A 27,879-nucleotide genomic window follows, 5' to 3' on the forward strand; every position below is an offset into this window, starting at 1 on the left:
CTGCAGGTCTTCCACTAAAATGCCATCAGAAATAAACACAGAACAAGAATTGTATCCTTAAAACATTTATTTTTGTAATAATTTGTCCTTTTTTCTTTTTGCGCCAGTGCAAAAAAATGCACCCGAAAGAGCCACCTGAGGGAAGTCTACATCTTTAAATAAAAAAACAAGCAAAGTGTACATTTATAGTACAAAATTCTTTTTAAAAAATTGCACAGTTTGTGTAGAATATAATCTCCATTTTAAAACAAACTTTAAAGGCTCATAAAGTAAACAAAATTCACCAAATGAAGAATAAAAACATTTTCCCTAGAATTTAAAGCTGAGGAAACTAGAGACCCTGTTTTCATTTGTGTCAACCATAAATATACATATTTATATGCAATTCTCTTTACATATAGCCTCTGTGCTAGTGTTTGACCAGACAATCAAAATTATTGCAAAGTAGTTAAGTTCTACTATAAAACATAGGGGTAGGGGATAAAAGCTTCTTTCTGCTGAATGTTCCTCAAGTAATGCAAAAAACATTATTTCTTTACAACCCATTTGAATTCACTAGAATCCCTGTTTTCACCAAGAATTCCATTTCACAAACTGTGCATTCAACAATATCTTGGAACAACTCAAAGCTCCTGTTCTGCCTTTTAGCAACACACATTTCCCTGACTTCTTTTTTGTTTCTTTTTTTTGTTTCTTTTTACTTTACATAGCAGCCTTGCCCATAGGTGGCAGTCAGCGTCGATATGGGTGGAAGCCCTGCACGTTGTGGTTCTGTCCTCTGCCGAACGCGCTGGCTGCAGTGGGCTGTGCTGTCGGAGCCCCATATGATGTCGGCTGGCTGGGATCTGCGAAGCCGTGGGTGAACGCTGTCAGTTCCTGCCCATACCCTGAGGAGGACAACGGGGGGGGGGGGGACAGCAGAGAGAAACGATCATTTTAATATCAGGTTCACCCGATGTTCAGTGAGAAGCCTTACTGCTTTACAATGATTTAACAAATCAGTATTGTGAAGGAAAAATCCACCCCTTGCAATGTTTGAAGTTTTATTTTCTATTAAATGTGATTATTTTGGTGAATACCGGTGTTATAATTTGAAGTATTGATACTTAATATCCAAATGATTTTAGTAATTCTGATGCTGTCTTGTTCCAGTTTGTCCCATCTACTTCATGAAAAGCCTTTAATACCCACGACTATTTATTTCAGCAAAGGTCTTTGAAATGTGTTCGTCATAAAGTGCTGCAAATAATATTAATTAATTAATAAATTAATTGTCACACACACACACATTCATAAATATATATATATATGTTAAATGTAACGATTTCTAGGTGGATTTTTCCCTAAATATATAAATGCTGCATTCCTTAAATAAGCCCTCCAGTGTTTAGAATCACTTTTAGTAATGTTGCATATACGGAGTTAAAAGTTAAATATATAAAGGTGAATTTAACAATAATTTAAAATGGGCTTACTTGAGAAAAACAGACTCTGGACTGTACTGATAATCAGTGAAACAGCACGTTTTTCAATTCAGACACTGGATGGCACCATCCCCCTGCAAACAAACAGGGTAACCAATGTGACTACCAGGCAAGGAAACTAATCTGACAACTGCAACCAAATATTTAGCAGCCACGGCCTCAGCCAAAGGACCTTTCATGTTGGAAAGACAGGGGTGGTTATGCTGGGTAGAATACAAAACCCCAGTGGTAACCAAATCTTTTAGCCATCTTGTTGATGTTATTTTCCTGCCCTGAAAACATCCAGATAAATTTGGCGGGTACTGGAGTAAGGAATATTATAAATAACTGACATGGAAAGACAGAAGGAATACAGGAAGAAAATAAAAAAAGAGAAAAATGTAATAGAAAATTCAAACCATTTCTTTGGAGGTTCTCAAAGGTTTCAGTGACTGACCCAAAACAATACATCTGAAGAACAGTAGGACGAAGAATCTGACAGAAATGGGAGATTTACTGGCATTATGTCATCTTTAAAACTTCTTTCCTTTCACACCACTTTAGCAATGATGGGAAAAACAATGCGTGAATATAGATGCATACAGTGAACCACGAACAAATTATTTGGCAATTAGATCATCCTTTTTAGAATCAGAAAAGCAATGCATACAGAAAGTGGATAAAAGAGCAGGACATGGTCTTTGTATAGTAAAGCTACAGCCACTGACATGATTGGTGATCCAAATGTCAAATTGTGAAGTGAATTTCTTTTGAATCAAATCAGCTGTAGGACAGCTGGAAGCTGTCTGTTACTATACTAAAGCACAGATAGTCATTTGTATGTACATGCAAAATGTACATGCAAAAGACAAAAGACAGAGCAAAGAGGGAGGGGGGGGAAAACAGCTTGCAGCTATAAAGATACTACAGTGCTTAACAAACGCTACTTTCTGTGGTTGATGAAGACACCTACCTGCACTATATCCTCCCTGCTCATCCTGACCATAACTGTGAGGACGCGTTGGTCCGTAGGCAGAGGGGTGCTGAGGGTAGTTACCCAAGCCTATCAGGGAGATGAGGAGACCAGGTTGACTGAACCCAGATACTGCCGGCCGACTAATTTACAGAGTTCTCTCTTATCGAGCTAACAAAGCTAAGTACCGGTAGTTAGAATCAATTAATCATAGTCGGCACCGTTTGGAGAGGCACCACTGATCAGCTTCATCTGGAGGTTAGAATTAAGTGGAGTGAGGAACTAACTAAGCCTGTCTGGTTTAGTGAACTTTTGTGAAATGTGCATGAAATGCAAAACCATTCCAGTGGTTTTGCATGATGTAGTCTGTTGAAGTATCAAGGCTCACAGGATCGGCACGTTGTTGCCAAAATATTTCCAAAGAAGGCCAAAAGTTCCTGGATTCATTTTCCATCTTCTAAACTGAGCAGGCAGCCAACACGAAATGCAAAAGCTGGATGGACGATAAGCACAAGCAAGAAAACACTGGACAAGATGAGCACTGACAGCAATCACATTACTGATTTTTAATGTGAATCCAGCAGTATGAAGGAGCTGGAAATCAAAAATCAGCCACTCCAAACATTCATTGTAGCCTCTGAATGAGCCCTTTTCTGACTGTGAGCTCACATGGTTGACTGAAGGCTGTTCCTTTTCCATGATGCTGGCCACTTTTAACATTATTTCAAAATCTAGCGATCTGACTGGAGCTCTCAGCACGAACCCTAAATCTCGCATTTGTTGCCGAGGAAGCTAGGCACTGAATATTCCTCAGCAGTTCATAAGGCACAGCTAAATCGACACTACAGTTACTTCACTAAAGGTCTGAAGAAAATCAGTCAAAACCAAATGTAAGATTAAAAAAAAATGTGAATACCTGCAACGACTTACACTGCAGAGAGGCAAAGTTCACATTTGGCAGGCAGGTTGGACACACCTGAGTCCAGAAATTAGGTTTCATAGACATAATACTGTCATGCTGGTACTCTTACGGCAATTGTGACAAAACCAGGAAAAGAAGCGAGCATAGTCTCAAATGAGAGGGAAAGAAATAAAAGAAAAACAAATTCACAATGCAGGATGATCTAATTTAACAATACCAGGACCTACCATTCTGTTACCAAGGCAGCTGGAAAATCTTGACAGTAATGACTGCTGAAGATTCCTGGACAAGGTGAAAGTTCAGCAGCATCTTCAGAGCAGAGCCGGTTGGTCCGCGTATGAAGGAAGCGCGTATGCAGTGTAGCCGTTTAAGCTAAATGGAATCAAGAACGAGCTCCCGCATATGCAAGGGGCCGATCACACAGAGATCATTGTTTTCAAAGGTGGCGATACGGTATATCTGTTGTGGGGTATGTCGTCTCTAGTCGTGGATAAAAGTTGAAATGGTTTCACTTTTCAGCGCAAGACATGGGGGGGGGGGGGGGGGGGGGGGGGGGGGTTACACCACTTTGTTCATTAATTGCCCGTTCGTGCATGCAGCCCAGTTCCACAGGCGAACCACGTTCTCTGCTGTCCTGCTTTCTGAAGCATTTCTGAAATGGCTGCACGAATAGAGATGAATCTCTGTGTGATCTGGGCCTAAGGATTGTGCATTTGCACCGAAATGAGATGTGATGGCATTCGATAAAGTAGCCAGAGAGACGGGCAGGGCCAAAGGGTGTACAAAAAAGTAAATGGGAGAAAAACGGGCAGCAAGCATCATTATGCACGATGCTCGTCTTACCATATTGGCTATAAGGATAGTCAGGTTGTCCAGTAGGAGCCTTGCTCAAGTCCTGAGTTGGTGTGGTGGCGGGGGCAAAACCCAGAGTTGCAGTTCCTGGAGTGGTGGGCGGAGGAGGTACCTGTGGAGCATACTGGTCTGCTTGCGGTGTGCCAAAACTGTAACCTGTGGGACATGAAATAGTTTCTAGGACTTTATATCATTTGCTAGAGGTACTTTATCAGAGATAGTTGAATAGGAATGAGTAGAAACTGTGAAGCAAGCACAAATTTTAATACAAGATACATTTTTAATCTGCTGTATTTTGCGGCTAAAGAATTAAATTGGCACACCACACCATTAATTGAAAAACTTGTTTCATTTCCAACTCTCTTCATTTCAGGCTGTAAGTTATATGTCAAATTGTGATCAATTTGGCAACATACTATAGCAAATCATAATTTCTGGATTATTTCCCACTATGTTTAATACTTCTCCATCTGCCAACAAAGTTGAAAGGTGGAAGGAAAGAATCTCCCTTACAATATTTTTCAACATTTCATGAACTGAGGGTGTCTGAGTCAAGCTGTCCATTTCTGATAAGGTCGATGTCCCTCCCTGACTCCGCAAGAAAGCTGCCATTTTACAGATTTACTTTTAAAATGCTGCATTGTGGAGCTACAAACAAATCGTTTCCAATGTTGATGGTCTACTCTAGACGTAGTTTTGCTCGGCCCAAATGCCAAGATTTGTACAGTACGTGAACATTTTTGACAGAAATACAAATTGGCTACAACTAATGTGTTAAAAAGCCTTTAGATTTTCAGAAACTCATTACCTAATTTACATATGCTACATTTCCTGTGAGCACACAGTGAAGTAAAAACAATAACAAATTCCAACACGTATGCATCGGTGTTACTGACCAAACTGTGGAGCTGTGCTGTAGCCTTGCTGAGCGTAGCCCTGAGGTGCAGCAAAGCCGCCTGCCGGCGTCGTGACCAGGAATGCGTTGAACGGAGTTGGAGGATGTGCAGGAGTTCCACGACTTGCCGACAACTGAGGTGCGTATCCGCCTGCGCCAACACAGAACAGATCTACTTTCACATGTGTGTGTGTGTATTGTATTATATATATATATATGCTTGAAAATAATCACAAAAGTTTAAAAATGGAAGAAGATTGTCACAGATTTGCTGTATCTGCTTTTGTAGAACATGATCTGAAGTTGAATAAAACTAAATGAGCGCAGGGCTGACACTGCAGAAAGCACTGCAGGTTGACCCAGAGGTGGTGATACTTTATGAAATAGAGCCTGTCCAATAGCAAAAGACCGCCTGGAATCTATTCAAGCCTGCCATCTGTCTCAAGCAGCAAATTATCTGCATCCTCAGCCTTTATGAACTGGTGATAACACGTGCTGCTAACCGTCATCAGATTATTGGCTGCAAAGGGAGTAAGCCTATTTCAATAACACAAGTGCTTCAAGATACGCACAATGATCACATGGCAATGGCACACAATCTATCAAGACTTTAATTCATTCTATTACCGTATTTTTTGGATTATACGTAGGTCGCACCAGCCAAAAAATGCATAATTAAGAAGAAAAAAACATATATAGGTCGCACTGGAGGATAAGTCGCATTTTTGGGGAATATTTATTTGATAAAATCCAACACCAAACAACATATAGCACAAAGAACATGCTAACAAGTTTACCAAAATATCAGGAAATCTTCATCCTCGGTGTCGCTTTTGAACAACTCCCCCAACTCGGCAGGTAGACAAGACGCCGCTTCCTCTTCTACGTCGCTTACATCAGACTCGTCGTCAGTTGCAGTTCCAATTATTCCAGCCTTTCTGAATCCCGACAGGATGGTTGCGGTTGTCACTGAAGCCCATGCTTTGTCGATCCATTCAATGACTTCCAGGAAAGTTGCATGCCGCATTCTCCCGGTTGCCGTGAAGCTGTGCTCTCCATCCGTCATCCACTGCTCCCACAGGTTACGCAAAACTGACTTAAAGCTCCTATTCACGGAGATATCAAGTGGCTGGAGTATTTTGGTTAAGCCTCCAGGGATGATTAATTTATTTTTTAACTGTGGTGTGATGTGCGCTCTCATGCTATCCATCACAAGCAGAGCTTTGCGTGCTCTAAAGAAGCCATCCGGTCGCTTATTGTAGCACTTTGTAAGCCACAAGTTCATCATTTCTTGATCAATCCACCCTTTCGCGTTCACGGCGACTTCAACTGAGGAGGATTGGATTTTTGGCATGGTTTTTCGTTTGAAAATGACCATCGGTGGCAGTTTTGATCCGTCTCCACAACATGCCAGCACCACTGTGAAGTGTGATCTCTCATGACCAGTTGTAACGATATTCACACTTTTTTGCCCTTTCTCTGCAACACTTCGGCCCATGGGGATGTCAAAAGTGAGGGGGACCTCGTCCATGTTAATAATATGATCCGGTGTCACGTTGTGATCACTTACATGCTTTTCAATGAACGCGCGGAAACTGTCAAACTTGGCTTGGAAGTCCGCTGGCAGTTTTTGGGACAGTGTCGTCCTAGCTCTGATAGAGAGGCGTTTGCGTTGCATGAAGCGGTAACACCAAGAAGGTCCTCCCGCAAAGCCGTTTATATTCACCGCCCTGGCAACCACCTGGGCGTGGAGACGCAACTGCACCGTTGACAAACCTCTCCCAGCAGCACGTTGTTCAAGCACCCATGCGTGAACTCGTTCCTCCAACTGCGGCCACCTAGCTTGTCGCCCGCGATTAGCTTTCTTTGTTTTCTTCATTTCAGTAAGCGTAACCTCCGCTTTTCGCCAGTCCCTTACAAGTTTTTCGCTCACTCCAAACTTTCTTTCTGCTGCTCGATTGCCGTTTTCGGCTCCATATTTCACTATCTGAAGCTTGTAAGCCGCGGAATATGACTTTCTTTTCGGCGCCATTTTCAATCAGCCCTTCTAATTTGTGTTTTTAGATAACAGGTGTGACAGATAACTCTGAACCTCCAGAAACCGCGACAGATTCTGACGGGTCACAGAGTTCCCTGTAACACCTGTTATAGAAATGTGTAGGCTACTGTCTCTGCGCTCACAGATTTTGTAAAAAAAAGCATATATAAGTCGCTCCGATTTATAAGTCGCACCCCCGACCAAACTATGAAAAAAACCGCGACTTATAATCCGGAAAATACGGTATATACCGCACAGAAAAACATGATTCACGAATATGGAAAAGCAATATTCAAACACATACCTATAGCTTGGCCTGTAGTCGACACCCACACTCCTGCAGGAAGAGAAAAACACAAGGTTGAAGACAATAATGCTGCCTTAGATGTACAAAGTTTGCAGAATCCACCTCAACATTCCAGTGACAGTCCAAGCAGTGACAAACATGCACCAAGTTCACATTAAAGACGGTTTATTTTCATTATTTTAACTGAGATTGGTTCCCAACTCACCCTGTGGCCCATAAGCCTGCGGCCAGCCTTGAGGAGGCTGCGTTGCCCAACCATTAGCTGCACTCAAAATGCCCCTGGGGGCCCACTGGCCAGGACCAAGCTGGCCGGGAGCTTTGCTGTCCCGAGGTTCGGCCTTCTTTACTTCCACCTGAACAAATGGACATGGAGGGCACATTTGGCAAAACCAGTCTAAAGTCCATAAAGCCCCACACTAGACAGCCCTGTCCTCTCACTGACTGACATCCATGGTCCATCTTTTAAATCCTTACCTTTATTCTTACTAGAATTACATGGGGAGTCTACGTTAACTAGTATTACTGTGTAGCCAAGAGAGGTATACAGCTATGTGTCTCAGGTACTAATTATGTTACTGGATAAAATCATAATCCAAAGAATGCCAATGATCCAACTTTTTCAAAATGCATCAACTCAAATGTTTCTTACGAAGGACCTGAGAAACATAGATTTATTTATTTTCTATAAATCCTATATATCATAAATACATCTAATGGAAGGTCGGGACTTACCTTTATCCAGCTAATGCTTATAAATAATCTAATTTTTTTTTCTTCCAGGAATAATAATTTTAGGGGTTATATGGATTTAGGAAGAAATTTATATCTCAGTTCTTACAGCATATTTAAATGTAAACATGCAGAGTACAAAAAAAGAAATGTTTCAATTTAAAATTGAATCTTCATACTGTGTCAAAGGTAAGAAAAAGGTTTTCACTTCTGTTGATGGTCCCGTATAACAATGAGGTTTGTGCAAAAAAAATACCTCATGTCTGCTATGTCAATGTATGTACTCCAGAAGATCCATTACGTTTATCCATTACTGTAATAGTTTCAAATAATTATTGTCCCAGTAACAAATCTCCTTCCAGCAACAAGGCAAGGCTACCAGCAGTTAACCAGAGCAAAGAAACAGGCTGAGGCTAAGGGGAGCCAACCAGAAATAGACTGAGGGGCTGAGTTATTGGGGTCACCTTGCAGGAGGAAAACGAATCACACATTCCTCCCTGCTTTAAGGTGTTGCCACCTTCCGCAGCCTCCCCTCTTCCTTCTCTGTCGACCTAATTACATGCACATGTTTCCGGCAGTGGCCTCACCACCGCCGGCGACTACCTGGGCGCTTTCTCCCATGGGCATCACAGCTTCCGAGTGATGGATACCACGACTTCTGTACAATCCCCAACAGCAGAACTGGGACTTGTTCCACAGTTTGATGTGCTCCAATTTCTAATTTTGTAACTCCATCTCCCCCAGCCCTCCTCAAGTCCCGGCATAAAGTAATGTCAATTCAAGAACAATGGATTAAGTCAAGCCTTGATTCATGCTGGAAACCAGGCCAAAGTCAATGGGGGTAAACGCCACGGGAGAGTACACACGTCGAGCAGAATAATTTACAAAGGAAATGGGATTCAGATCACTATAATGTGATAATCAGTGACATTTCAAATTGTGTTGCTAGTAAATGGCACAATAATTTCCCTGGGGGGGGGGGGGGGTCGAGGTGGTTTAACATACTAACCCGATCTAGCAATATAAATGTTGCGCGGATCTTTTTTGTGGGTGTTAATTCCCATTTCTGTCAGCAGATAAAAACGACACACATGAAAAGATACGCAATGCAAGTTTGAATTTGATGATGTTCTCATGCCCACTGATCATGACTGTCATCATTTCTCTTTCAGTATGTCTGTCGAGTGGTTTAATTGCTGCAAATTACCAAATGTCTTTGTGGAAAACCGGTCTTGAACTTCATAAATACACTTAAGACCCAAGCGCCAGGAGCAATCCTTGCCAGTTATTCGCTAAGTAGTACTTTATAACAACAGGACACACAATTACTTAATGGCCTGTTTTACTCAGTGGAGATGTCAGGTTGGTGAACAATAGAGGGCCTTCAAGAAGGTTATGAGAAGGGCTTGAATATATAACGGCATAGTGAGTTAACTGCTTTTTCCCGGATGGGCAGCTTACCTGACAATAAATTCTGAGTTCTCTTTTTACAAAGGTTTTAGGTTTTACAAACAAGTAAATATTACTGATAAACTCAACTCAATACTATGCATCGATTTAGAGGGAACTGCTATTTGTTATTTCAAGAACTGACACAGTATGGAGATTCTGCAACTGAGGTCACTGAATTGTTTTTTCATCAACTTCAAAAAGGAACATAAAAAAAAAACACATGTTAACGTGTAAGTGACCTGTGAACAAAACATCAGAACACAAAGAAACATTGAACCAATCCTTTAGGTGTTTTATACTCAGTGAAATTGTTTGAGCCTCAAATTTTCTTTAAAAAACAAAATGAAAAGAATGTAATTTTAATGTTTTAAGTATCGAAAAAGCACTTAAGACATCCTAAAGGAATGGTCACATTAAACAAAGCCTTGGGCGACAACAGAAACTGTAGTATAGCAGCATTTGTGAAAGGCCAGTGTCTTCCTGGAAAGTATATGTATCAGTAAAAGTATCCTGTGCTTATGGAAGCCATTGGAAAATGAGCTTCAACCAATAACACGACTTAATATAACTCTCAGTGTCGCCCAAGCCTCCGTTTGATCTCAAGGGTAAAATAAAACTACAACTACACACTTTTTTGCCCATGATGTCGTGAAAATGCATGTTGACAGCCTGGTCCACTGATTGTTCGGCCTCGAAAGTAATAAATCCAAAACCTAGCCAACGACCAAGAGTGAATCAAGGTAGCAGGGGGTAGGGGGGGGGGGGGTTGTGACAACACAAGATGAAGAACAGTATTGGGCTTTAGCAGAGTGAGGATCCTGGGGTTCAGATGACGTCGCACACTTAAAACAAAACAACAAATCCCGGTGTAAAACCAGGGAGATTGATGGAAATGCTACCTTTTATCGTGTAAATATTTTGTGCAATTATCAACACAGGGCAGCTCAACCGTCACACATCAAGTCTGACGCGTCCAGCATTTGCTTTAATGTGAGATGTATCTTAAAATGGTCAGAGTGGTGTAAAGAAGTATTGAATCCTCTCCTGTATTCTTCCATTTTAATGTGCATCTCAAACTCTACCGTGTTGGATCTTGAAACAAAATGTTACCTATTATATATACGATATTTTTTGGAAGGTTGGTCACTTCCAGCGAAGTTCACAATTGTTCAGAGTCATCCTGGTGAGCTCTACATGCCAACTTTATGTATAAGAAAACAATCTACTTAAAAGATTTGGCTGAAAACCAGGCCTCACTGGGTCTAATCAGCTGTAACTACTTGCAAATGCAGTTTAGTAGTTTTTATTTTATTTTAACGGGGCCAACACCTTTTTACATTTGTGATTTAGGGGTTGCCTATCCTTTCCACCTTAATAAAAACATTATTAATTAAAATGATGTGTTTACTCACAGAATGAAAGACACACCAAAAAAAGAAATCAGGAGAGGGAACAATATTTTTTCACACTACTACGTTCTGTATGTCCATCTTTTGTCACTAAGGTAAATGTCAATTGAATTACTTCTACATTTGTTGAATTGATGCGGTGTCATCCGAACCCCACCTTCATCTGTCCCTCGGTATCTCTGTGGAGCACACACTCTCAGCAGCCATTGTTAATGCATTATAAAATATGGAAAAACACAAAATATAGAATGACTAAAGCCTTCTCCGAGCTTTCCCAATTTCAGTATTTACTTTTGAGTCAGCCAGGATAAGCCTAAAATGGATCATTTAAATATTGTTCGCAATGATAACACAAAGGTACAGGCCAGTTCCCCAAAGGACAATATTGCTGCTTTCCATCAGAAGGTTCCTTGGGGTATCAGCAAAGTTCATCAACAAGTACGCAAAGTTCAGTAAACGTTTTCATCCGACTATCTGTAACAGAACTTTTCAAAGAATTTGGAGGTCATAAAAAAAAAATTGGACTGATCTACTTTCAATTCGATTTATTTTGTGCTGTGGCAGAACTGGGTTGCGTGTGCAACTCTACTCGGGGACCTAACCTGAATCCAATTAAATGTCCTACCAAACAACTGAGATTTTAGAGACCTCTAGTCCTACGCCAACCATTCCCAAGCTCATCTATTGCTATTAATACCATCTGTCAATGACCCGTCCTTATTCTAAATGTAATACATTACAAGAGCATGCGTATCTTGGTTGCAGTGACATATCTTAAATACACCAACATTAAAGCTTTTACTCCTTACTGAAGTCAGGTCGCAACTAGAGATGACAGACTCTTATAAAATGTAAAGTGAGATAAAAATAATAATCGACTGGTTTCATTATTTTTGTACACCAAGTTAAATATCTTTTTGGAGTTCGTTTTCAGACAAATATGTTACATCTCAAATCTGACAAATTATTCTATTTTCTTTACTATATGCTTTTTATGTACCAAACTATTTATAACTTGTTTATTAATTGCTAAAATCATGGCTTCCTCTTTAATTACTTACTATGAAATCAAACGATTACAGGATTGATACCTGAAATAACACAGAACAAGCAACTGATTTTAAAATGAGATTCAAAATCAGGGGGGGGGGAAAGTTTTTTATCTGGCTTTTACTATTATACCATCTGCCAAAATCATCCTACAACAAAACCTCTAAAATTATCAAAAGAACCTCTCAGATTGAGAGTAGACCAAGAGCTCATTTGCCATCAAAAATAAATATATGTAAGAACACCTCATCATTGCTCGAATAGCCTGCAAACAAATCCTCAAAAAACGTATCTTTCTAATTTCATGGGAATTCATAATGTGATGCGACTTTGTGTACACCCCATTCAGACCAAGTCAAAAAGAAATAGGTGCTTTTACATCTGGCCTGTTCCTTTGTGCCATCAGTCAAAGCACTGAAACCTAAAGGAGAAAAGACAAATCTTAAGGAGACACTGTTAATCACATTCAAGCCATTCACAAGGAGAAGGGGACAGAAGAAAGAAAAATAGAAAGGGCTTACTTACAAAATTACTTAACTTTATACATATTTAAAAGCATACTATGCTATTTAATATATATATACATCAGTGACATATAAATCAAGAAAGAAAACTTATTCCAAAATTTAAAGTCTAACGGTTTTAGTATTTAAAAACTGCTTGCCCTGTGAAAGATTATGTCATTGTCTTTTACTGGTACAATACATCATGTTAAATTCCAATGACAAGCTATTCTGGGTTTCTCCCAACAGAGAATAAAAGTAGGTTTGAGGGAACAGTAGTAATACATGTTGTTGGTCATTGGCTACTGCATCATTGCTATGTAGGACAGATGAAACAGCTGCGACTGTAACTCAGTGGACAGAGTCTGACACCAGCACTGCCGGTGGCATGGAGTCTGATTCCCAGTGAGGCCATCCGTGACCAAACTGTCGGCACATGTCATAAACTCATGATAGATTTATGATTAACTGAGCGAACGTCTGTGAGATTTAAAGAGCTTTTTTTTTTTTTTTAACGTTAGAAAAAGGGTTACAGAGTTTATGGATGGCGTACGACAGGTGAAAATACTTAATGACCTAATGTTCTAATGGGAACAACGTAATATTCACCTCAAGCCTTTGAGGTGAAACCTGCCTTTTTGAGGAAAAACTTTAGATGCTCTGTGCTCAATATGTCAGTTGCATGTTGTGTTTGAGAACAGTTTTTTTTAGAGCACCTACTTTCTTGCAACATGCCATCTATTGATTGATTTCCTTTGCCTTCCAGGATGCCTCTTGAAAACCAGTAAATTACAGACATTTTAGGTTTAATACATGCTGAATTATGCTTTACTGAAGACTACTGTGGTTTAAAAAGCTGAACTTTTCATTTTGCTTGTCAATTAATGGTTAAGATGTGAAAAATATGTCACTAAATTTCAGAGAAAGAGGCTATTTAATTTTACCGGTGTTAAGATCAAGTAGGTAATCTATTATAACGGTCACGGCTCATTAGACTAGTTTGAATGAATGAAATTCTTTAAGAATGCTAAATAAATCCTGATGATGTTTGTTTGTCCTATTTCTCCCGTATCGGACTCGGGCCAGTTGATTTATTGGTAAAGAGCAGCTGTTAAAATAGCTTCTCTCCTCTGCCGGAGGAACACTGATTTTCGGAGAGCAATATGTTTCACTGAATAGAAACGTGTCCATCGAACAAATTGACATTTTCACATTGCGTAAAGTCATGAGGGACATTGCGTCAGTCAAAATCAGAGCATGCGATATTGCGAACAATTTTCTCAGCCTGTGCTGAAGGCGGACGCATGATTTTAAAGGAGCCTAATCTAATTTGTCCACTTCCATTATGTGGACAAATTATAAGAAACATTCCACTAAACTATAACCATAATATAAAGGAAAGATGCTGCCTCAATTAATATTTAAGAAATATAATGTGATCTAACTGCAAAATGAATTTAGCACCAGACTGTTTAATCTAACAGAACATATTATATTTTACTTTTGATGTTCACAGCGCCTGGTGACTTGGTATGAGGCTTACTCTGCTTTCACGTTTAAATCTGTGTTATCACCTTATACAAAATTCCTTTAATGGGTGACGTGTTTAAATTGAATTAGATATACGGGCTTGAATGGGCTTTTTGTCATTGGGCCAGAATAGTCTGTCATGGGATTTAAGATGGTAAAGTATGACGAGGGGAGAGGGGGAAAAAACAGCATCAGCTTTTACCTCGGGGCCTCTGCTTCTCCGCATCATAGATCATTACCACCTCCGTGACCTTGAATGGGACAAAGGGAGACAGTGGCTCAATTTAGAAAGTCCCCATCCATTCTTTGTTCAATTAAAAACCAAGCCTCAATTGATTTATCTTCCTAACCCATCCCACTATATTTTATTTTGTCGAATATGACTGACCCGTGTTCAATGTTACATCTATTCATGGAGTATTAATGATGCTATAAACCTACTTGCATTGTGCAAATGACAATACTCACCACTCCGAATCTATTGAAATAGTCCCTGAGTTCAGGCTCGCCGCAGTTATGGGGGATTCCACCTACAAATATCTTCTTTGATTTATTGCTATCAGCTTTGCTGCCCTTCTGAAAGAAAGCAGCGAGTGCATGGATTTCAGTGCCTGTTTGAGGATCACTCTGGCAAAGGGCCAGTTAGCCATCATCCATTCAGACAGTGCAAAAGAAATTAGGTTCTCCTCTCGCCCTGGGGTATAATTCTTAACATGTCATGTCAATGCAAACACTAGTGTCCACGGATTAGAGCGCACGCCTTCCTCCAGTTTCTCTTAACCATTTCGCTATTGCTGTGCCCTGCACTCATGACGTCAAGACGAGAAAGAGGCCGCTTACAACACCGTTGACATTTATCAATATCTAGTTAAAAATGAAGCTAAGATTTCATCATGACCCATGAAAAGGAGGAGAGGATGGAGAGCCTGATTGTCTTATTATTGCAGTGCAAATATCAAATCTAGCCTCCTCAGCAGAAGTCGGATTCCTCTTACCCAGCCCTCCTTGGTTCGAGATTTTTCAGGTTGCATTCCTCTGGGTGTGCACGGCTTGGGGTCAATCTGACAGCAGAGAGAGAGAAACCGCTTGACATTGGACCCAAATAGAGGCACCTTCAAATGCTCTTCTTCCCAGAATCCATTATGCTGTATTGGCTTGCCTCGCACGACAATGCAAGGTATGTACCGCGGCACATTCACTTAGATATGTGGCCGATACGGTTTTACAGCCTTGTCAACCTCCATCAACAAAACAAAGCTTGCTTGCTCAGTTTCATCCAACCCAGATGAATCCAGCTACAACTGCTGCTTTTCCTCATTTGACTTTGAACAGGCAAGTCTTGTGCAAATAAATGTCAGTATTTGGAGAAGCACCGCCTTTTCCCAACGTCTGCAGGCAGAAGCAACTCGAAATTTTACTTATCCTTGAATAACCTCTGGCAGCTTTTTATGGTGAAATACGGGGTAAAGCTTTTTCCATTAACCACACAATGAGCATGCAGATTGCTTAGAGATGATTAGACTATCTTGTACTTTGAACGAGAATACTCACATTTCTTCCATCTAGATTGTGTGGCTTTGTTTCCAGTACTGTCCGTACACAATTGGGGTCTTTGAATTTAACAAAGCCAAATCCTCGTGACTGGTTTGTAGTTTTGTCCTTCATAATGACACAATCTACTACTTCTCCATACTGTGAGAAGTAGTTTCTCAATGTTTCTGAGAAAAGAAAGAAGACATAACTGGGCTTCTTCGTAAACACAAGCTCATACAGCAAAAATGAAACTGTGAAATCACATGACGAGTTCGCCACCTGAACACAAACAAGCGCAGTCACAATTTACAGAACTCGTGTTTTTTTTAGTATGATAAATGATGCTGAAAAAATATCCCCAGTGTTTCAACCGGTTCTAAATCTGTAACTGGTACCCAACCAGGTGTGGAAGAGGGGGGGGAGCACCACTCTATGAAATTTACACAGCATAAGCCATTTGCTGATCTTGATTTTGACTAACGGTAGAATATTGTGAATTGTAGTGATATTTGATTATGTAAAACATACACGTGTAATCACATTAAAGTAACATACTGGACACACTATGATGATGCATAGTACTAAATGTACACCCAAGTACTATAATGTGAACAAAACATGCAAGCTTGAACAAACGAGGATTCATAATTGCTCTTCCCATTGCTGGGAAGCCCCAAGGCATCGCCAGGGAGACAGGCTCGGGGTGAAGCTGCACTATGGTTCCGATGTTAATGTTAATAGAGCTCAGAAAAGCCCTTGTGCAACACTACAGAATAGTGCTTCATACAAACTAGACCATCTCAATGCAACTGAAGGAGGACAATGTGCATGCAAACCAGATTCCAACTGTACGAGTACACTCTAGCATCGCTGTTTAGAGTTGATCATCAGTCATTGCTCAATGGGATGGAGAAAACATCAACAGTTACAATCGACTCAAATCAGAAAAACCGCGTTAATTAGGAGGCTACAAACACTCGATACAAATCCTGTGATGTTTGCATGCACATCACAAGATCAAAGAACGAGCAGCTAAACCAAAGGAGTTTCTTGCATTTGCACATTTCATTGCAACATATTTCTGCTATTCTGTTCACTGTATATTGTCTACTCCATATATATATATATATATATATATATATATATAGTCATCTTAAAAGGTGAGGCATCATATCTACATACAAATCAAAACTTGAATGTGTCAATTTTATCCATTCATCCGTTTTCTCTACAGCCGCTTTATCCACCTCTCGGGTCACAGGTGTTGCAGAAGCCGGCTGGCTATGGGCGAGACGCGGAATACACCCTGGACGAGTCGCCAGCGCATTGCGGGGTGGTGTCAATTTGATTCCTATATATTCATACCGATATGCTTCAGAAATAATACTTGGCATACGACGCTTAAAATATGATGCTATTTTAAATTATGCTGGCTGGATATATATATATATATATTACAAGTATTTTGATATGAATCAGCATTTAATTCACTGTCCACTTGAGCCAGCCCAGTGCCCAAAGTACTTTGTCAATCCATTCAACATCTGATCGTCTCGCTTATTCAACATTGATTCAGAGTCGCTCTAAGTTCCAACAACTGCATCAGTGTCACCTCGACAAATCCCTGCAACACAAAACACGCGGGGTATGAGATGAAAGCGCCCTCGCAGATTAAAAGGAATGGCTTACCTTGTGTGGTGCTCCAGTCCAATCCGCCCACGAAAAGTTTACTGATGAGAATAAACACACCACAATGATCTGATCACTGATTGGGATACGAGCACAAACACAATATCACAAGTCCAGTTACCTTAAAGAACCACAAAAAAAACACAGATGACTATAAATGAATATAAAAAGTATTACACCCCTGGTGCTGAACAACAGCTAAGTGTGTCAATATTACACACCTGAAGGCGAAGCTGCTCCCGAAAGACACACAACAGCTACACTGCCTGTGTTTAAGGTGATCGATGAGAGGGTTCAGGTGGATTTATCATCGGTCCTCAAACCCCCCCCTGCAAAAATGGGCTTATGTACCTCCTGCCACACAAGTTACCCCGGGACATAGCCACTAGCAGGCCAACAACGACTAACTCCAGATGCTGCAGCAGTCAGCATCAACCCGAGCCTCCACCATTGAAACCCCGCACAAGTAATGTCTGGAGTGCGGCGAAGGAGACGCGCTGCTCGGCTCCCCGCCTGCGGAACGATGAGCCCCGAGTGCCGACAGCGAAACAACAAGATGAGGCTTTAGCTACGCTCGCTGTCAAATGTTAACTTAGCTCATGTTAGCTCAACGAAATTAAAATAAAACAGCACTGAAGCAAGTCCTCACACTTTCAAGCATTAGCTTGACAATATATAAAAGAAAATAATCCACGTTATATATTTGTATTGCGACTCTCGCTGCAGGAAATAAGAGTAAAAAAAAAAAGCGACCTCCCGTAACTATTGTCACTTTTTTTGTGCGTCTTTCTTTTAGGCTAAGTTATAAAGCTACCTTTAGCTTGCTAGCTAACATTAGCTGTCAAATGAGAGAGCTCGGGACGCTAGCATTAACTTTAATATTATAATACGGTTTAAGATGACGTGCATTAAAATAAGTCTTACCCGACTTCATCTCCGACTAAGTTGTTGTTCATTTCTCGGGCTAACGTGGGGGGGTGGGGGGGGGCCGTGGCAGCGGTGACCGGGTTTATTGCTTCGGCGTCGCCCCTCTCGCTCTGACTGAGAGCGGAGGAAGGTCACTCCGCTTTTTGGTTCAAACTGCTCTGCGCAATGACGACGCTGCGGGGGGGCAGCAGGCTTTAAAGGAGCAATGCACCCAATCCGTCCGCATTCACTGTCAACTAAAGGAATTACAAAATGCATCACTTTTAAAAAAAAAAATAAGAAAAAGAAAGAACGAAATTCCATTTTTGATTGTTCGCCTTTATTTATGGGATATTTTCTGCAAGATCCAAGGGGTTGCAAAGAACTTGATTGATTTTTTGCAAGTAGTGTTTGGTTTATAAAAAAAATGCAATTTAAACAGAATTAGCCCCAATGCTTTCGTGCAAATACCGGTAGTGCATAAGAAAAACTCCCATATTTAGGTGATTGGAATCTGTCAGTGTTTGCAAATTTGATGTGGCTCAAATCTGATTTCACAGCAGGTGATAATCTCTGTAAATTATGGTTGCGGGACTATATCTTTGATTTTGAATGAGGTTTGATTAAAATTACGGGGACTAGAAGGATGAGTCCCATTCTATTGCCAATATGCAGTCAGTTGGAGATGCACAAAGTACTTTTTCTATTTGCAAATGGTGGTGGTAAGAAATGATTTAATGTGATTAAATAGCACCTGTCTGGCACAACGTCCATTATTCCGTTAAAAGAAAAAGAAAAAACCTGTGTGGACATGAACGACTGAGTCTGGTTGTTTCCGCAACGGAAAAAGGGAGAGAGAGCTACAGGAAAGTTACCTGGTCGTCATTGCAGGTTGTAATGAGCCTTAATTACTATACCTGCCAAATGCTTGTTTGCAGGTATTGATACTGGTTAGAGGGATGAGGAGCTTTTGAAATGTTATCACGCGTCAATCAAGACAAGTGATTTGCTTTTCAAATGTTTGATCTGTTCATAAAGAGCAAAAAATGACTGTAAATGACTGATAGAGGTCAACGATTGATTGACCTCTGTCTCCAAAATCCACAACCCCCAGCCACACCTGGGTACAACGCAACATAACAGCTCACCTGAGGGTTGAACAACAACAGTTGATTCTTCCTTTTTGCTCTTTATGATTTACCTGGTCCCCTGGATGACTGAGAACCAACTGTCATGTTTGATCTACTGCTTTAAAAGAAAAGAGCGCCCTCTTTCTGTTGTCTGTTGCACAGCAATTTCTTTTTAAATGCACATAAACCACTGCAGCAAAACCCATCGAGCAAAAAACAAACTTTTCATCTGTAGAAGATGATTTAGGTCAACAAAATAATGCACTTTCAGAATGAAAGCTTTATACTATATTTTATATTCAAAAGTCATTACATGAAGGCATTTCCTCTAATGGTTGTCCTGAAATCTGTAAACTCTCTATTCAATGTAACAGGCAGTGGAAAGTTTTACTTCCACCACTCACATGATCTGCAAAACAATAATTGGCCCAATTTTTAGTCACCAAATGTTTCCAGTCTCAAACAGAAACTTTCATCAGTTATATATTCATGTATTTATTTATTCCTCACTCATTACTCATTATTCACAATAATCCGTACTCAACCAGAGACAGGAGTCATTTCAGAACACTGTGTATTATTGTAAATTGTAAAACCTTGGGTAGTTTATATACTTTATATGATTTGGGATATGTGCAACAGAAGATGAGCAAACTACAAAGCCAGCTTCAAATGCTTGCTCCATTTGCTGAAACGTTAACAATTGAAATGCACAACTGGTTATCATGGCGGAATGTGTGGCGAAGCTGTGAACTCCTCAGTTTTACAACAAAGGGAACTCTGACCTGATATTGCAGAGAAGGATTATCGAGCTGACCTGTGGCAGCTTCTCCTGGCCTTTAACTCAGATTACCGGACGTTACCTTTCATATGAGCGACCTGATATAGAGGAAATGCAGAAGACAGCAGTATGTGAAACTGGGGGGGGGGGGGGGAACAATCAAGTCTGGGGTCAAATTGGTCATCTCATCAGTTAACTACTCTAAAATTAAGATGAGTGTACTTAGAGTGTAAAAAGTAAGATAATGTACTTGTGCCCTATTAAATAAAAATCTACGATAAAGGTCAGCCACATATGAATAAAAAGAAACAAAACCTGCTCGCATCAAAGTTTAATGCGTTTTCAATAGGAAAAAAGTTCATCAGGTTCTCAGAAACATATCTACCCCCCCCCCCCAAAAAAAACTCCAAAAACACAGTTATCCATATTAAATTTATTTTTTTTACGTGGCAGCAAATCACAATAAAACAATATTGCGCAAAATCCACGCTGCTTGTTAGTTTGACAAGTGCAGTTGCACAGAAGTTGAACGACAATCTCTCAAAGAGGGGGGAACTACCCAGAAAAAGTGAGCCAGTTATTTGTCCCAGAGTGAACACTCTTCTCTCCAGACCACCTTTTACGCGCAGCAGTTCCTTCTGAGGCAATGTTGACCTGACGCTTCACTCCAGTCAGCGATTCTCAGAGCGATATAAGGCGCGTCCGTCTCTCCTTTCACTCTCTCTCCTGTGTGGAAACGCGCTCGGACAACCAGCACCGCCGTCACACCAGAACAACATGGCTCAGCCCATATTCTCAAGCGGCGAGGACTGCAAGGCCGCTTGGAATGACGCAAACGCCGGCTTCAACGAGACCGATACGCATCTGGAGATCATGGGGAAACCCGTGATGGAGCGCTGGGAGACACCTTACATGCACTCTCTTTCTACTGTCGCAGCTTCAAAAGGTAGAAGTATCTCCAAAAACACGCGCGTCCACCCGTCGCGCACATCGACGCACGACGAATGGACCCGCGCAGGAACCTCGCCAAAGATTTTTGGTCGTGATTTGCAAGTTTAACGAGACAGTGACACTAATAGTGAATAGAAAATACATAAAAAAATATATAAGCTTTGTTTGCTGTAAAGATAATATAGCAGAAGATCTTGAGAAGCAGAAACGCTCATGGAATACTCGCACAGACGTGTTCCTAATTTGCATTTATAAAAGACTGTGAATTGGTATTTTTTACTTTTGACATTTTGTAAATAGTATTTGGAAGTGGGAAGGATTTTGCATTCATCTAAAAGTTTTCCTCCCTTTGGCGAGCAAGTTAAGGGAAGTTGTGAGCAGCCTGGTTTCCAGAGCTTAGAATAAATACTACAACAGCTGCTGCTGTACAGGGAACCAGCCAGGAATTCTCTGTGAAAATAGACCAACATAGATCCACACAAGCTTCCAGACGTACAGGAAGGGACAAGCACAGAGACACACCCTGATCCATCAAGACAAACTAGGCAGTCGACATTTTTATACACAAGAGTTAACTGTGCAAACCGACTGATGTTTGTTTGAAAGATTAAAAGTACGGGTATTTGAACAACAACAAAAAAAGCTTTGAAATGAAACATATCCCATAAAGTCCAAAACACAGTTATCCATATTAAATACGTTTTATTTACGTGGCAGCAAATCACAATAAAGCGCAAAATTCACGCTGCTTGTTAGTTTAACAAGTGCAGTTGCACAGAAGTTGAAAATGTTTACCTCGCTCGGGAAGAACTGAAGGAACGGCATCTTTCACAAATCTATCAAAGAAGGGGAAACTACCGGAAAAAGCGAGCCGGTTATTTGTCCCAGAGTGAACACTCTTCTCTCTAGAGACTCTCTAGACAACACTGCACAATCACACATTTCTCTTGCACTTGCATGAATTATGTCTTTCCATAGGGAATTCTGGAAATGGCTTTGCTCACCACCATAAAGCTGTTCTGCAGCGGCCCTTTCTTTTTCATCCCAGCACGCACATACCCAAATCACACTCCCATTGATTCTTGCTAAAATAGAAATTGACTGCTTCTGTATCTGATCCCTTAGATTTAACAGACAAACCTCACAAATGTGATGAAAGGAAGATAAAAAACTTTTACTAGTTACTCCCTTGAGTTGATTTCTGCCTGATGCTGCAGTTATATCACATGCACCTCAGACCACGCGCTAACGCTAACGGAATGCCTGAAACGTGCTTCTTTTGTTCTGTTTCCTTCTGGACAGGAGGTCGGGTTCTGGAGATCGGTTTCGGCATGGCAATCGCTGCCACCAAACTCGAGTCCTTCCCCATAGAGGAGCACTGGATTATCGAGTGCAACGACGGTGTCTTTGCGAGGCTGGAGAACTGGGCCAAGTCTCAGCCCCATAAGGTCAGCGGACCCCAAAAGAAATGATAATCCGTCTATTATTGTTTTTCCAGAGATATGCTTCCCTGGATCAAATAGGCCTGCTTCCAGGTCTGTTTTACTGTTGTGCAGAGCAGTGAACACGTTATTTATGTCGCTGCAGATTGTCCCTATGAAGGGCCTCTGGGAGGACGTTGTCCCCACCCTGCCAGACAACCACTTTGATGGTACGCACAACTTCACCTGTGGAAACGTTCAACGTTGCCTGATGCTCAATATATTATGAAGAAAATCAGAGCGGACAATTGGTTCAAATAAGAAAACAGAGAAAAGTAGCCGTAGAGAAGGTTCCTCCTGGTTGGACACTTTCTAATTACCGGTAGTGATTGCTAGTGAGGGTCCGGAAAATGTCAGCCATTCTCCTGTTTAAAGAAATGCGCGCCCTAGTTGTTGTATGCATTCGCTGTGCGTGCGCTAATGCCGTGTCTCTTCTCTCTCTCTCAGGTATTCTGTATGACACATATCCTCTTTCAGAAGAAACGTGGCACACACACCAGTTTGACTTCATTAAGGTCAATCCAGGCAGCGCTCAACATTCAAACACAAAGGAGGAAGGATAATCGCTGAACAAAGTGGCATCGGGCGGGCGTGTGGTTACTTTGCGTGTTTGTGTTTGCAGGGTCACGCTCACAGGATGCTGAAGGCTGGCGGTGTCCTCACCTACTGCAACCTGACCTCCTGGGGCGAGCTGCTCAAGACCAAGTACGACAACATTGTCAAGATGTTTGAGGTGCGTTTTACTTTTAAAAACTTCAGAAGAAATGTAGTGGAAGTGTAAATTCACTGGGTGGTGCGAGCGCTTCAATAGAAACGGGACATGGGATACTGAATGCAATGCAATTATAGCATTTTGTTTCCAAAAATAGGAAACAACACATTGAGAAAAGGAAAGCAGCATTTATTTTCCCAAGATATAAAATACTACACGTAAAAAGTGTTAGTATTTTTCTGCTGAGGTAGTGGAGAATTAGGACAGATATAGTTACTGAAAGATAAACTCCACACGGAGATATCGTACGTTTTCTAATGGCCGGCGTTCATCATTTGAAGAACGAGTTTACAAGATTTAACTTGGAAAAATGCAAAGTAGAGCAATTTCGTGAATTGTGTTGCAGTGAATACCGACAGAACACAACAATAATAGTTAGTCACTGACATTCTGTGTATTGCATCCGACAGGTATAAAATATTTTCTGATCAGTCTCTCCAGCAAGTTGTCTTTATTTCTTTATATTTGTCTCTGTGGAACCGTACTGGAGTTCATCAAGTTATTTGCTATGATAATTTCAAGGTGAATGATAAAGCAGTGACCTTCCTCACGCCGGTCACCTCTGTCAATGATTTTCAGGAGACCCAGGTGCCCCGTTTGCTCCAAGCCGGCTTCAAGAAGGAGAATATTAGCACCGCCACCCTGGATATTGCACCGCCTTCTGAATGCAAATACTATTCCTTCAATAAAATGATCACACCCACGATTATCAAGGAGTAAAGTCCAAAGGGCTTCATTTTACTGTGAAGCCTCAAATGACCCTCCTTTCCTCCAGAGTCTGTTTGTTAAACTACCCGTTTTACTTGAAGACGTTCATGTCCATCCAAAAGTATTGGTGTTCCTTATGTTATGTAGCCGCTCTCTTCTCGAGAAATTGGGCAGCCAGTCTTGTATTCATCACGAATACAGTTACATATACACATCTAAGCTTAGCCTGTTTTATGGAGCAGTAAATGCATCACTGAATGATGAAATGGTTAATCGTACACGAGTCTACGATTCAGACATGGTTCCTCTCTGTTAAACACTATAAACACACTCAGGTTGTCCCCGTGACTATTTGTAAAATGCCAAATAAATGCAAATTTCCATGACATTTGTGTCAGGCATGAATTGTTTTTACACCAGTCCACGATGAAACTTCATCAGATGACAAACCTCAGCTCTGAATTAGCAGCAAATGATTCGTATATTAAGTTAGCACTCCTCTAGAGGGGAATAGGAAGAGGCAACCAAGGGGGCAAAGGTTACTCAAATAAGACTTTGTCACTTCTCAGACAAACAAAATAAATCCATCATCTGTCTGGTTTCAGCTTCTTCTTTTTACTTCTTGCCACTATCCCAGAGTTGCTAGAGCCATCTAGTGGCTAATTGTGACGCTAGCGGTAGTTAAATAATGACAGGAGAGAATCTAATAGTTTCATGCGAGTCCAGTTTATTCAAAATAATATAACACAGGTTGACATGCCTTTTCTTCCCATCCTGTGTAAATGGAAGCTTGGAAAGATGAGGCAACTAAATTATAACTAACTTTAAGCGCATACCTTGGACAACAAGCTTACATGGCTCCAGATAAAGCAGAACGAGCCGTTGCCATGTCTGGTTGAAAATGAACAGCTGTGAACTGCATAAATCCCAACAAGGAATTTATTGAGTTTCTGCAACTCAACAGGGAGAAGGAGCAGCGCTCCAAAAGAAACCAGAGAGATAATATTTATATACACACTACACACACGCACAAATATAACCAATTCACTTGCGATACCAGATCTTTATCCTCTTCTCTCGCTTGATTTTCTTCTGTAACTGTAAAGTTCCATAGAGGAGAGCCTCTGCAGTGGGGGGACAGCCTGAGGAAGGGACGGGTGAAGAAACATAAGCAACTGCTGTGGAGAATTCAATGGAACGCTACGGTGGCACAGAGGTCGAGTCTGACTGACGAAAAGCAGATCTCAAATAATCCCCTCTGATAATTTCACACTAATCTCAGCCTGAAAGACGATAAAGAAATATATAATAACTAAATATATATGCAGCACAGCCAAAATAAAAATATTTTCACTATTTATTACAAACAATACGCACATCAATACTACAAATACTGATAAGCCAGAAATTACAGTAGTACAAATATAAACTCTATCTTTTATATTTCAACACATTTTATTAATCCACTTTAATCACCCACTGGAACTAATCACCTAAAGTATGCGGACACCCACAAACTTGCATATGACTGTTAAACTCTTATATAGATCCACGGACTTTAACCCGAAGCGATAAAAGCCTCCACTGCTCTGAGATATTTTCCATAAGACTGTATCACGGCCGCAGGAATGTGCCCTTAAGACACAAGCTTATCAGTAAGATTATTAGTGAGGTCAGTCAGCATTTACTTTTGCCCCCCCCCCCAATATTTTCTTATGGCACATCAATAAAACAGAACCCCAAGGAAGCCTGTACATGTTTATATAGTCCATATGAATTTTTCTAAATAATAAATGTTTCGCATTTCTCATTGACATTTATAAGAACTTTGTAAATAGTGTCGTTTCCATAGCAATGGTAAAACTTACCTGGGACATAAATATCTACAGGTACGATTCGGTCGCACCCTCTGACGACAGCGTAAGAGTAGTGGTAGTAGCCTCCACCATTAGCGCAGCTGGAAGAAAAAGACACTTGTATATAACAAGGACTCCAAAGAATAATGGTAATAAATATGAACATCAGAAAGGCAGAAAATGGACATGGGAGTCACTACGGCAGGTAGAGGAAACATCTTCTGGAGTTCATTTACCTTCCCATGGAAATGACATATCTGGGCTCAGGCATCTGGTCGTACACCTGTTGGGACGCCGGCACAGTTAAGTCACTCTTAAACAATGATGTCTGACTAAGATCTAGTCTGTCCTCTCAGCCGGAGGAAGGATTCATGCCAGCCTACAGCTGCAGCGCCAGGCTGGTCGTAATCCAGCTCGTATTTAGACAGCTCTACTGTTCTCGGCGCTCCCATCCTGCAGATAATGACGTCTGAAGTCGAGGAAAAGACATTTAAATGCAACACGTTGACGGAACCGCTGCTACATTACAACCCAAACTCACCTTCCGCAGGGCTGGAGCCATCTTATTGGTCAGTGTCCCCGCCACAATCATGACATCAGACTGTCGCGGACTCGCTCTGAACACCACTCCAAAGCGGTCCATGTCGTATCGAGGTGCCGCCATGTGCATCATCTCCACAGCGCAGCACGCCAGTCCGAAGGTCATAGGCCACAAAGAGCTCTGAGGGAGGCAGCAGAGAAGCGACAGCTCAACACAACAAAAACTCCAAAAGCACTCCACCTTGGATTCACACCATCCACCTGGAGTATGTGACAAAAAACAAACCACAGACTCATTCATCCACTCCACACGTGGGGGTGTTGCCAGTTGTTCACTCACTCTGCGCGCCCAGTTCAGCAAGTCATCCAGTTTGGTGACCACATACTCCCCCTTGCTGCTGGCTACGGATGCTGGTTTGGCTGCTGCCACTGCCGTGCTCTTCTCTCTGGCCGGAACCGCACTGCAACGGAAGGACGGAGGAATGTTTACAACAAGCCTGTCCTTCATTCTGATGACCACGCCAGAGTATTCATTTAGAATTTGAACACAATTTACATTGTGGTTGAATTCTCGGTTCTTGCATCACTGTGCAGATTCCTCTGTTGAGCAAGAAACACTGAAACAGGCCTGTTGGGAAGAAAGCAGGATGGAGGGGGGGTTACTGTCAAGGGGTAAAGAAATATACTGCTGAAAATATATGCCCATACTACCTACTGAGGGCCAATTATATGAGTTACACCTTTAAAATAGCCGACAAACCCATGTGTCGATGTAGGTATGAATACAGTTTTTAGCTGCCTGTAACTTTAGACACATTTGTAACACAATTACAGGATTCTTACCTTGTTGAATAGCGGCCAAAAATGGCCAGACGAGGAGCTGCAGAACAGAAGCATCAATTTTATAGTAGAAGAGAGACACCAAAGTATTTCAAAAAAATGTAATGCCTGTGAAAGGATTAAAAAACTACAAGAAACGAATAGATTTGTTTAAATAAAAGCATCTCGGTGCGTGGGGGGTTGTTAACTCGTGCTTTTACTGCTAAATTACCAGCTGTATGCAAGCAGCTATGCTAGTTAGCTTCCATGCTAACGCAGACAGAGCAAGGTCAGCGTGCGCATTTACTAAAGGTTACAAATCCAACTACGTACACAGTCATAACAACGAGCAGTGCACCTTATTTTTGTTTCTTCTCAATCCTTGCCTCAAAGCAAGACTGTAGACATATCATTAGTTTCAAGTAAAAGCATTTCATTTGGGTCAAAACATTACTTACCGACCAACGCCGCCATCTTTGAAATTCTGATTACGTCAGACCACTTCCCGTTTATTTACCAGTTTGTGCTGTAGAGGGCGCTGCTGCTCCTTTGACACCCGATTATAGCCAGACCTCAGGGAACAATTGTTT

The 27,879-nt window shown here is 41.1% G+C and overlaps 3 protein-coding genes across 3 annotated transcripts; 1 reads left to right on the forward strand and 2 right to left on the reverse strand.

Moving 5' to 3' along the window:
- Positions 1-61: 61 nt before the first annotated feature.
- dazap1 (DAZ associated protein 1) lies at positions 62-18,310 on the reverse strand. The gene is made up of 12 exons (XM_068743332.1): positions 18,270-18,310; positions 17,346-17,386; positions 15,675-15,841; positions 15,119-15,184; positions 14,592-14,699; positions 14,326-14,374; positions 10,262-10,344; positions 7,656-7,803; positions 7,448-7,480; positions 5,107-5,256; positions 4,202-4,366; positions 62-887 (listed from the first exon to the last, which is right to left on the reverse strand). The coding sequence occupies exons 1-12, from the start codon at positions 18,299-18,301 to the stop codon at positions 733-735; spliced, it is 1,197 nt and encodes a 398-aa protein (XP_068599433.1). The 5' UTR covers positions 18,302-18,310; the 3' UTR covers positions 62-732.
- A 2,581-nt stretch (positions 18,311-20,891) lies between these two features.
- gamt (guanidinoacetate N-methyltransferase) lies at positions 20,892-24,460 on the forward strand. Its single transcript, XM_068743209.1, has 6 exons — positions 20,892-21,108; positions 22,416-22,561; positions 22,701-22,764; positions 23,042-23,109; positions 23,217-23,327; positions 23,946-24,460. The coding sequence occupies exons 1-6, from the start codon at positions 20,940-20,942 to the stop codon at positions 24,084-24,086; spliced, it is 699 nt and encodes a 232-aa protein (XP_068599310.1). The 5' UTR covers positions 20,892-20,939; the 3' UTR covers positions 24,087-24,460.
- Positions 24,461-24,778: 318 nt separating this feature from the next.
- Positions 24,779-27,763, reverse strand: ndufs7 (NADH:ubiquinone oxidoreductase core subunit S7). The gene is made up of 8 exons (XM_068743425.1): positions 27,748-27,763; positions 27,314-27,350; positions 27,027-27,098; positions 26,811-26,931; positions 26,472-26,651; positions 26,167-26,213; positions 25,943-26,031; positions 24,779-25,216 (listed from the first exon to the last, which is right to left on the reverse strand). Exons 1-8 carry the CDS (start codon positions 27,761-27,763, stop codon positions 25,119-25,121), a joined length of 660 nt encoding a protein of 219 aa, XP_068599526.1. The 3' UTR covers positions 24,779-25,118.
- Between the last annotated feature and the right edge of the window lie 116 nt (positions 27,764-27,879).

Source organism: Brachionichthys hirsutus, chromosome 9 (assembly GCF_040956055.1).
Source record: "Brachionichthys hirsutus isolate HB-005 chromosome 9, CSIRO-AGI_Bhir_v1, whole genome shotgun sequence".
Taxonomy (NCBI): domain Eukaryota; kingdom Metazoa; phylum Chordata; class Actinopteri; order Lophiiformes; family Brachionichthyidae; genus Brachionichthys; species Brachionichthys hirsutus.